The sequence below is a fragment of the Vespa velutina genome, chromosome 25 (assembly GCF_912470025.1).
Source record: "Vespa velutina chromosome 25, iVesVel2.1, whole genome shotgun sequence".
Taxonomy (NCBI): domain Eukaryota; kingdom Metazoa; phylum Arthropoda; class Insecta; order Hymenoptera; family Vespidae; genus Vespa; species Vespa velutina.
The window spans coordinates 1,702,067-1,714,566 of NC_062212.1; the positions used below are offsets into that span (position 1 = coordinate 1,702,067).

Sequence of the window (12,500 nt, forward strand, 5' to 3'; positions counted from 1 at the left end):
TTAGAATAATTAATATTTACAATAAATTATTACATCGAAGTTAAAACGATATATTTATTGTATTATTTGATTACATGTATTGTAATATTTGATTAAATGTATTATTTAATTAAATGTATTGTATTTTACGGCATTAAGCTTGTCTACTTGTTTATGTACTTTATGCTATTACATTTTTATAATAAGGAAGCATTGTCTCCGCGTGTGCGTGTGCGTGTGCGTGTCCGTGTACGTGTGCGTGTGTATGTGTATGCATAATTGGAAATTTGTAATTAATGGCATAAATACTTACGATGCAGAAATTTTGAAAAGCTCGACGAAAGTTCACAATATTATTTTCGCACTGATATAACATTTTTTTATCTTATATACAATAAATACATATATATGTATGTATATGTATGTATGTATGTACATGTATATATAATACATATATGCGTAATATGTATGTATGTGTGCACGTGCGTTTAATCGGAAATTAGTAATTAATGGCACAGATATTTAAAATGCAAGAATTTTGAAAACTCCGTTAATGTTTCACAATCCAATTTCTCCATCGATATAACCTTTCTTATCTTATATATAATAAGTATATAAATATATATATATATATATATATCGTATTATAAATATACACACAGACACATATATATATATATATATATATATATATATATATATATATATATGTCATGTACTTATATATTAGATCTTTATGTTCTTATAATTTATATTAGAATGAGTATATATACGTCTAATTATTATATATATATATATATATATATATATATATATATATATTAAACAAATCGTTAATTAACTTTCGAATGAAATTAGAAACTCTTTGACTTTGGTATGTTCCTTTATTTTTTTTTTTTTCCTTTTTCTTTTATTTTTTTTTAATTTTTCTTTTACGTCTATTAAGATTCTCAACAAACAGTAAGTATTTAATCAAGATTGAAATAATAATCAAGTCGTGAAATAAGAAGAAAACTCTTCCTGGTTCTTTAAGATAATGAATAGAAGGTTCGGGTAAAGACTAAGAAGGATAGATACATACTTAGATAGATAGATAGATAGATAGATAGATAAAAAGACAGACAGACAAACAGATAGAGAGACAGACAGACAGAGAGAGAAAGAGAGAGAGAGAGAGAGAGAAAGATTAAAATTGGCGAAACAGGGAAAGCAATAATTTAAATGACCTTTTTTTTCTTCTCTCTCTCTCTCTCTCTCTCTCTCTCTCTCTTTCTTTCTCTTTCTTTCTCTTTCACTCTTTCTCTTTACGATAACATTAGTTCTTACCAGGAGTATCGTCGTTTACTATGCCTGTTGGCATCGACATTCCATACTTTCATGCCCACACCGCCATCCTTGTAACGACACGCGCCCGCCGATGCAACGAATATCGCGTATCGATCTATGCATTATGATTATTATTGCGTTATGTCTTATGTCCCGACGATTGAGACCTCCGTTAACGACCGCGAGAGTTCGAATTCCAACGAACGAGCGTTTCGATGGAAAATAATCCATTCGTATTTCTTTTCTGTTTATTATTGCCCAATGGAAATTAATTCGACTATTAGCCGAATAGAAAATATCTTTGAATTATCTAACGCGATTATGAAATTAGAGAAATTTCGCCGTTGGTATTTTCCTTCCTTTTCTTTTTCAATTTTATTTTTTCTTCTTCTTCTTCTTCTTCTTCTTCTTCTTTTTTTTCTTCGTCTCACGTAAAATTTATTTATCCGTTTATTTATTTTTTTTACTATTATATTTCTTCTTTCTTTTTTTTTTTTTTGTTTTTATATACATATATATATATTCTTCTTCTTCTTTCATTTCTTCGCTTACCATTATATCTTCAATTTCTTTGTGATATATTTAAATATTAATATATCTAGATAGATAATAATATATATATATATTAATTTGATTATAAATAATTTTAATAAATAATAATAATGAATTTATTTACATGAAATAATTCTATAAAATTATATTAAACATTTTATTATATAAATGATAATTAAAAATGTATAATGTTATTAAGAATTTTATATAAAATTATATTATAGGATTGAGGTAATCAAAAAAAAAAAGAAAAAAAGTGCGCTTCAATCGATTCATATCAATTATATCATGTTTTAAGTTAATATTGATATTGATGACGATTACGTTTTATTTGATCGACCTCGAGTCGAACGTTAGAGATTCATTTGAAACCGTGCCACGATAAACTTCTACGATGTAAGTCGAGCGTGATTCCTCTAAGAGAGGGTGGGCCTAATTGTTCATAGTTACTAAACAGAAATACTTTCTCTCTCTTTTATTTATTTATTTATTTATTTATTTATTCTTTTTTTTCTTTATTTATTCTTCAATTCTGTTTATTTGTTTCTTCAATTCGATCTCTCTCTCTCTCTCTCTCTCTCTCTCTCTCTCTCTCTCTTTCTCTCTCATACAAATTTTTACGTTCAATCGATGACGTCACTTACGTTAATTACGATTCAATACATTTTTATTTAATTAAAAAATATTAATTCAATATTTATTCGTATGTTATTTAAATTAATGTTTGTTCTTGAATTTCTCTGTTGTTTATTAGAATTGAAAAATAAAACAAAATCAAAACAAAAAAAGAAAGAAGAAAACAATTATTCGCGCGTCGACGTTGTTAATGAAGTAAGAGATCAAAAAAAAAAAGGAAAAAAAGAAGAATTTTGCTCGTTCGTAATAATATTCGCTTGAAATATGTTAGAATATATTATTATTAGGATTAGAAGAGAGTTCGTTGAATATTTTTTTTCTTTTTTTTATTTTCTTTTTTTTTTTTTTGTTTTTTATTTTTTAACGAAATATATCATACTCGACGAAATAAATTTGCTTTCTTCCTTTTTTCATATTAAATCAATATTTAATTAACGATATATTGTTAATATTTATAATTGCGTACGGATTTAATCGAATAATCGATCCAATTCGTCATTATTATAATATTTCTAATTGGTATTTAATTAATATTAATATAATATCATTTAATATATCCAACAATTTTTATTATTTGTTTAATCGACGATATATTTCTATAACATTTGATATGTATTTCTCACAATTTATATATACGTATATGTGTGTGCGTGTGTGTAAAAACATGTGCGATATAATAAATCAGATTTAAAAGATTATAAGTTCTCATAAGAGATTATACAATATTTAATTATACGATTCAATCGACACATTTTTAACACGTAATTCTGATAATTTATTTTTTTACAAAAAAAAAAAAAAAAAAAAATCCAGAAAAGAAAGAAAGAAAGAAAAGAATATTTATCATTAAATATTCAATCAAAATTAATATTAACAGCTTGTTCGTTTGCTTTTTATTTTTTTCTATTTCATATCGATAAACTTATATATATATAAAATAGGTTATATTAAATAAAACATTGCTGTCATACCGACGGTCGGTAAAATAGAGTAAACATTCGTCATAAAAAAAAAAAAAGAAAAGAAAAAGAATTGTTTATATTTTAACTCCAAAAAAAAAAAAAAGAAAAAAGAAAAGAAAGAAAACAAAAAAAAAACCTCAAAAGGAAACAAACAAACGAACAAATAAACAAACAAACAAACAAACAAACAAACAAACAACGAACGAAATAAAGCAAAACAAACGTCATTTATTTATTTATTTATTTATTTATTTATTTATTTGATCTTTTTTTTCTCATTCTTTGATCGAAAAAAAATAAAAGAAAGAGAAAAAGAAAAGAAACGAAGTTCCGAGATCGGGCACTCGAGCACACGCGTTGAAGTTAAATCTTTATATTTCGATTTCAATCCGATCTTCGATTTAATTTTATACGCACTGTGCTTACTTAACGGGCCGCCACCGTCGAGGAAAAACATCGACGAAAACGTCATTGAAAATTATTCAAGTCACGTTCGCGCTATATATAGATTCGCCATCGACGTCCGGCATACTCGGGTTCCTACTAGCATTCTACCCCCTCCCCCCCCCCTCTACACCCCACCCCCGCCCACCCTCTACGTCCCACCCCGTCCCATCAATGTTCCCACCCTTTTCACTCAACCATCCTTGTCTTACTCATCCGCATTCTCTCTCTCTCTCTCTCTCTCTCTCTCTGTCTGTCTTTGTGTCTGTCTGCGTCTGTCTCTCTCTCTCTCTCTCTCTCTCTCTCTCTCTCTCTCTCTCTCTCTGTTTTGTGTCTTTCTGCGTCTGTCTCTCTTTCTCTCTTTTCCCCCATCCCTCTTGCTTTATATTGATATCTTTGATCTCAAATTAAAAAGGAAAATTTTTCTTTTCTTTTTCTTCTTTTCTTTATTTTTCTTTGTTCTTTTTTCTTTTTTCTTCGACACGAGCCCTCGTCCCGTACCGATGACGTTCGCGAGACATTTTGTATTTTCCCGCGTTCGGAGAATAGCGACATCTACTTAGGAATTATCCATAAACGTAATAGGATAATAGATCTCTCTCTCTCTCTCTCTCTCTCTCTCTCTCTCTCTCTCTCTCTCTGTCTGTCTGTCTCTGTCTTTCTCTCTCTCTCCCTCTCTCTCTCTTTGTTTTATTTTTCCTTTTATTTTCTTTCTCTTTCATTCTGAAAATTATCGACGATTATCTTATTCAAGTTGGATTTATCGAATATTATACTCAAATTCAATTCGTATTGTCGAGTTATTGGATTGTTTTTCTTTTCTTTTTTTCTTTTTTTGTTTTTGTTTTTTTTTTTTTTATTTTTTTTTATTTATTATCTTACGCGCTTCATTCGAATGAAATTTTCCGATGGAGCCACGTAAATATATTTAGAATAATTTTTAAATAATCAGATTAAATCTTTCTTTTTGTCAATTTTTCTTTTCTTTCTTTTTTAACGTTTCATATATAACGTAAATATCTGATAATATCATATTTTTTATTTATTTAGTTTCCATATAAATTTATTATCATAATTTGTGCTTTTCTTCTTACGTTTTCTTTTTTTTTTTTTTTTATTCGAGAAATTTAATGAACTCTTTTCTAATATATTCTAATCGACTGTTATCGAACGACCAAAATTAAATTTTTTTTCTTAACAACATCGATGCAAGAAATTTGACCGTTCTTTCTTTCTTCCTTTTATAATTCTAAATAAAAAAGAAAATTAAAAAGAAAAAGATGTAATAACGTTCTTTATGAGAAACTTTCGAAAATCCGCCATATTTGTTAACCTATCTACCTGAAAAAAAAATCCATTCGGATTCCGGCGAATGACGTTATCGAATTAGATACAAATATATGCGATATTACGAAAGGATTGAGCGATCGAATGAAAATAAATTAAAAAAAGAGAAGTGTAAAAAATGAAGAAAAAAACCAAAAAAAAAAACAAAACTAAACAGAAAAACGCAATCATAAATTCGAAAACGTTCGAAAATCCGCCATATTTTTTAACCTAATAAATAATCCATTTGGATTCGACGAATGACGTCAACGAATTACAAACACTTTAATTTGACCTTACAAAAGGATTGCCTGATTAGAAAAAAAGAAAAAAAAAAACAAAACAAAACAAAAGAATATAGGTTATGTAAAATCGAATACGTTCGAAAATCCGCCATGTTCGTTAATCCAACTCAAATAATTTATCCGTATTCAACGAGTGACGTCATCGTACTGCAAGCAAATAAAATCGATCTTATGAAATGATAGTTTGATAAGAAAAAAAAAAAAAAAAAAAAAAAAAAAAAAAAAGGAAATAAAAGAAAAAGGGATATATAATATATGACATGGAAAATCGAAAATCTGTCATGTTTGTTAATCCAACGTAGAAAAAAAAAAAAATAAAAAGAGAAAAATATCTGTCCGGATTCGACGCGACGATCGAATGACGTAATCGAATTCCAAAAGAATCAACGATCGGATTACAGTACAAAAGGGATTATCGATGACTGTAAAAAATTTTGAACGTATTAAACGAGATTATAACGGTTCGCGGATGATGAATTCACGCGACCGCGATTTTGATTTATCGAGAACCTCGACGAAGTGTTCGATAACAATGGAAGTCGAAACGAATGAATAGCCCCGATGACACGTTGATTTTCTCTTCTCGCGAATCGATTTTGTAGGTCGAAATATTTTATAAATGTCGACGTTGATCGGTCAACGTAATAAAAAAAAAAAAAAAAAAAAAAAAATAAAAATTAAAAAAAAAATCAAAAAAGAAGGAAAACATTATCTCTCTCTTCCTTTGCGACAATGGAACGAAGAAGATCGTTCGATCTTCTTGCGTTATCGAGTAAGGATCTATCGATCGTTTCCGATCGTTTCGATATAGATCACTTTGATATTAATCCAGGATCTATTATATTTTTCTTAATATTTTATTTTTATAAAATATTTTATTATCTTTTATATTTATGAAATATTTTATTTTTCATTTTCATTTTCATTTTTATGAAATATTTTATTTTCAATTTCATTTTCATTTTCATTTTCGTGAAATATTTTATTCTCATTTTTATTTTTATGAATTATTTCATTTCATTTTCATTTTTATGAAATACTTTCTTTTTCATTTTCATTTTCATTTTCATTCCCGTGGAATATTTTATTCTCATTTTCATTTTTATGAAATATTTTTTTTTTCATATTCATTTTCATTTTCATTTTCATTTTCATTTTCATTTTCATTTTCATTCTCGTGTAATATTTTATTCTCATTTTTATTTTTATGAAATAATTCATTTCATTTTCATTTTTATGAAATATTTTTTTTTTCATTTTCATTTTCATTTTCATTCTCGTGGAATATTTTATTCTCATTTTTATTTTTATGAAATATTTTATTTTTCATTTTTATGAAACATTTTATTTCATTTTCATTTTCATGAAATATATTATTCCATTTTCATTTTTATAAAATATTTCATTTCATTTTCATTTTTATGAAATATTTTATTTTCATTTTCATTTTTATGAAATATGTTTTTTTTTTCATTTTCATGAAATATTTTATTTTCATTTTCATTTTTATGAAATATTTTATTAATTTTCATTTTTATTATTCCCCATTTTATTCCATCTCCGAAAATTTTACGACGAAATTTCTTTTCCTTTTTATTTATTATTCTTCCTTTTTTGGATGGATTAATTTATTTATTCTCTTTATTTTCATTTTTTCGACTTATTCGGATCAATTCCGTTTGCCTCTTTTATAAATGATCAAACTATAAAAATGTCAATTTTAAAAAGTTAAAAATTAATTGAGTGAATTGAAAATTAAAAATAATAAAAATAAAATGTTATTTCAATTTTTAATATTTTTATTTTGAAATTTTTGTTTACTCGTTAAGACAAAAGAAATACAAATCATATTAAAACAATCATTTTTTTTTTTTTATTTTTCACAGGATCAGGAGATCAGTCAAAAGAAGAAGAAAACAAACGAGAGATAAAGAGAGAAAGAGAAAGAGACAGAGAGAGAGAGAGAGAGAGAGAGATAGAGAGAGAGAAAGTAAAAAAAAGAAAAAGTTAAAGAAAAAAAATAGTTCGTCAGAAATAATCCTAAGAGGAATTAAAATCCGCATATCAACCCGTCGATCTGAATAGTCGACGATCCGGTTGGCTATGAATAACACGTAACCGAAAGAAAAAAAAAAAAAAAGAAAAAGAAAAAGAAAAAGAAAAAGAGAAAACTAATATAGCAGAAGAAAAGAAAGAACAATACTTTCCGCGATATCGAGTATTGAAGGGGAAAAAAATAAATAAATAAATAAATAAATAAATAAATTAATTAATTAATTAATTAATATTCAAGTGAAAAAGAAAGAAAGAAAGAAAAAAGAAAAAAATACGAGAAAATAAATATGTACTATGTTATCAAGGATTAAGTATGTTTCGTTCAAAAGTTGAAAATATTTAAGAAAAAATTATTTTGATGATCTAAAAAATAAAGACAAGGATATATAGATACAGTAAAACAAAGAGAGAGAGAAAGAGAGAGAGAGAGAGAGGGAGAGAGAAAGGCAGAGATAGAGGAAGAAAGAGAGAGAGAGAGAGAGACAGAAAGAGATAGAGAAAAAGAAAGAGAAAAAGAGAGAAAAGAGAGTGAGAGTGAGAGAGAGAGAGAGAGAGAGAGAGAGGGAGAGAGAGAGAAAGAACGTGTAGTGGGGGAAAGTGAGGGGTGGGAAGTGCGTTAAAGAGGGTGCGAGGGTGGAGAAGATAAGGTGGAAATCCGAAAAAAAAATAGAAGGGGGGGGAGGGTGGAAGAAAGTGGATGTGAGTTAAGTAAGTAATGTGAAATGGATGGTACGCCAAGGACAGTCAAAGCAGTTCTAATATATGGATGCCCATGGGTGGAATTTGGCCGAGATGTGCCAACGCTACCATCACGGTATACCAACGGTCCAAAGTTCTTCGCCAGCTAGGGATCCTTCGGCTGCCATTGTGCAGCCATTGCCGACTCCCTCGCACATCGAACAGGCTAACAATCCATCTTATTCTCATTACACGTGAGTACTTGAGTATTTAGATATATATATGAGTGTGTGTGTGTGTATACGTGTGTGTGTATTGTTTTATTTTTCTTCTTTTTTGTATATATGTAATATATATATATATATATACATATATATAAAGAAAAATGAATTATGTTAGATTTTATTATATAATGTCAGGTGGATAATTCTTTTTACATATATATATATATATTTTATATGAATATATGATATATGTACATTGTTTTATTTTTTATTATATATTAGAGGGACCGAAAAGTAATATTTGCTTTCTTAAATTAAATTCAAACGTATACATTTTTAATAGGTTTTTATTTTTAATCACAATCAAATATCGACATGCGCAGAAACGACAATACTTTCCGGTCCACCTAATATATATATATATATATACAATTTTAATAATATATATAAGAATATAAAGAAATAAATATAATATAAAATTTGATATAATGACAAATAAAAGATATATAATTCGTAAATTATATATCTTTTTTCCATTCTTTTTTATCCATTTTTATAAAAATAATTAAATATATTTTAATTATTATTATATATATTTATTTACTTTTATACGTATATATTATTGTATATATTTATCCATTTACACAAAAAAATTATTATACATATACATATATTTATATATATATATTTATTATATAATTATATATTAAATATTTTTATTTATTCGTATATTATTATGTATATATTTTTTATATGTTTATATACATTTATATATATATTTAATTTATTTCAATATATTTTCATATCCAGCATTTATATATATATATATATATATATATATATATACTGGTTGTATGATCTGGAAAAAAAGAATTAGTCTAACATCTTGAAAAAAAAGAAAACAAGTAAAATTAATAATAAATTAGAATATGAAAAAATATTTAAAAACTTTCGATCCACCTAATAGATCAATCGAGATTTCCAAAGGATTATGGGAGGGGTAATGTATCAATAAATTTCAGGACAGTATTTATCATAGGCTCTTTTAACGTAACATCATTCGAATTTAATTCAATTAATCCGATCTTTTTTTTTTTTTGTCAATTTTCATTTTGTTTCTCTCTTTCTTTTTCAAAAAGATAAAGAAGAAAAAGTAGCAAAATTTTTTTTCTCTTTACTTTTTGAATCGTTCTTTCTTTTTTCTTCTTATATATATATATATGTATTATATACTTTCCGGCGGGAAAATCAAAGCAACGAAATAACGATGGATCGGATAACCCTAAAATTGTGACCGACGTTAAAATACGATCCTGAAATAGATTTGAATCACTCCCCTTCCCCACCCTCTTCCTCCTCCTCCTCCCATCACCCTCTTCCTCCTCCTCCTCCCATCACCCTCTCTCACCACGTATTACGTTTTACAGTTTTCCGTTGAAAGAGTTGAGTACTTACTTAGTACTTATTTACATACTTTGCACGTGGCAGACGCCATGATGGTTAAAAATGAAACAAAAGAATGATAGAGTTAATGAATGAAAGAAAGAGAAAGAGAAAAAAAAAGAGAAAGAGTGAGAGAGAGAGAAAGAGAGATAAAAAGAGTGGAGAGAGAGAGAGAAAGAAAGAGAGGAGGAGAGAGAGAGAGAGAGAGAGAGAGAGAAAGAGAGATATCCAAAAGAGAGATAGAGATACAGAGATAAAGAGAGAAAGAGAGAGAGAAGGAAAGAAAGATAATAGAGAGAGAGAGAGAGAGAGAGAGAGAAAGAGATGGTCTGTCTTATCGCCTCCCGCGAGGAACGCATCAAAATTGTATTGTGTATATTAATAACGATACGGCGAATTAGGGATAAGTATACGATTCCTTAGGTTCGGCCGACGGTAATCCTGTTATTAGCTCGGCGATTAGGGTAAGATGAACCCCAGGCAAATTGTGGGGGCGTAAACACCGCGGTGTTTGCTTAACGTAATCGCCAATCGGCATCCTCGAGTATGCCACGAGTATATATATATATATTTTTTTATATATATATACATACATACATATATATATATATATATACAAAAAAATGTATAGACACGTACGTATGTATATATGTATTGTAAGTATTATATATATATATATATATGTATATATATATATGTAGATCTGTTTACGTATGTATGTATATATTTATATATATATATATATATATATATATATATATATTTATATATGTATGTATGTATGTATGTATGTATGTATGTATGTACATTAATAAAAGGAGATTATATGCGTTTTCTCTGTTCTCTCTTCTTTAACCCTTTTATATAACCTTTCTTTCTTTCCTTTTTTACATCCTTCTTCTTCTTCTTCTTCTTCTTCTTCTTCTTCTTCTTCTTCTTCTACTTCTTCTTCTTCTTCTACTTCTTCTTCTTCTTCTTTTTCGTCTCTCTTTTCCTCTTCCTCTTCTTTTTCCAACATTTTTCTTCTTTCCTTTTTTTCATTTCCTTTCTCTTTTCTTTCCTCTACCTTTCTATTCCTTTTTTCCTTTCGTCGAAACTTTTTCCTCCTTTCTCTTTCTGTTTGCGTCCTTTTTTTTTCTTTTTTTTTTTTTTTTTTTTTTTAATTTTTTCATTATATATATATATATATATTTCTTTTGTTTTCATTTTTGTTTGAACCTATCATATTTACTTCTCTACAATTTTCTCTCTGTTCTTTATTATTTATTTATTCCATATATTCTCTTATTTATAATTATTTATTATTTATTATCTTTATTATAATTATTTATTTATCAATTATATATATATATATATATTTATTTATTATTATATATTATATAATTATATATTATATTATTATAATTTATATTATAATTATAATTATAATATTATAATTATATATTATATATTATATTTATATTTATATATTTATATATTATATATTTATATACATATATATATATATATATATTTTTTTTTTCTCTTATTATTATTTAATTTAGTAACATTATATTTCTTTTATCCTTACCAATGTTCATTATCATATTTCATCAACCATCCCCTTTCCTTCACATTTTTTTATCCCCTATACAATTCTTTTCTATTATCTTCTTTTATCTATATCAAATCATACACACACACACACACACACACACACACACACACACACACACACACATATACATACATACTGTACTGCATTTTAATTCCTATATACAATCATACTTCATATTCTTATCTCATTTTCAATCTTTATCTTTTATCCCGACGAATTCAAATGGGGAGGCCCATTAAAACATTCGAATGAATTCAAATTAAATCCAATTTCGTTTCTTATTAAGATACCAAAGAAATGGACGATAAAAATTGTCATTCTGTTGAAAGAAACGATTAAGAAAAGAGAAATATAAAGACAGAAGTATGAGAATGAAAGAAAGAATGAAAGAGACAGAGACAGAGACAGAGACAGAGAGAGAGAGAGAGAGAGAGTGAGAAAGAGAAACAAAAAAAAAAAAGAAAGATGACACCCCTCTCATATATTATATATATGTATATATATATATATATATATACATATATATATATATACATTTAAGAGTAAGCGAGAAAATGACGTGTGGGACGCGCTTTTATGCTTTATGTCCTATGATTTATGCTACTCTCGTATGCTCCAATGTTCCATGTATTTCCTTCTGCGCTGATAGCTCCGTTCTTTTTGATTCTCTCTCTCTCTCTCTCTCTCTCTGTCGTATATACACACAGACACACAGACACACGGACACACACAGACGAACACTCATTCGCTTTTACGTCTCTATCGTCTCCTCTTTCTTTTCCTTATCCTCTCGTACTTTTTGTTTTTCTACTTGTTGTTCCTTCCTCTTGGATCCTCTTTTTAGGATCCTTCCCTTATTTCTTTTTAGGATCCTTCCCTTATTCCTTTTTTTGCCTTTTTCTTTTCTTCTCTTCTTTTCTCTTTTCTGACTCTTTTTATTTCTTTCTTTCTTTCTTTCTTTCTTTCTTTTTCT

At 27.2% G+C, this 12,500-nt stretch overlaps 1 protein-coding gene across 1 annotated transcript in view; it reads left to right on the top strand.

Annotated features, from left to right (window-relative positions):
* The first annotated feature begins 8,184 nt into the window (after positions 1-8,184).
* LOC124957308 (probable serine/threonine-protein kinase yakA) overlaps positions 8,185-12,500 on the top strand; it is a 115,439-nt gene continuing 111,123 nt past the window's right edge. The window contains exon 1 of the mRNA XM_047514242.1: positions 8,185-8,517. Coding sequence (XP_047370198.1) covers positions 8,348-8,517 — 170 coding nt within the window. The 5' untranslated portion in view covers positions 8,185-8,347. The remainder of the gene's footprint in view (positions 8,518-12,500) is intronic.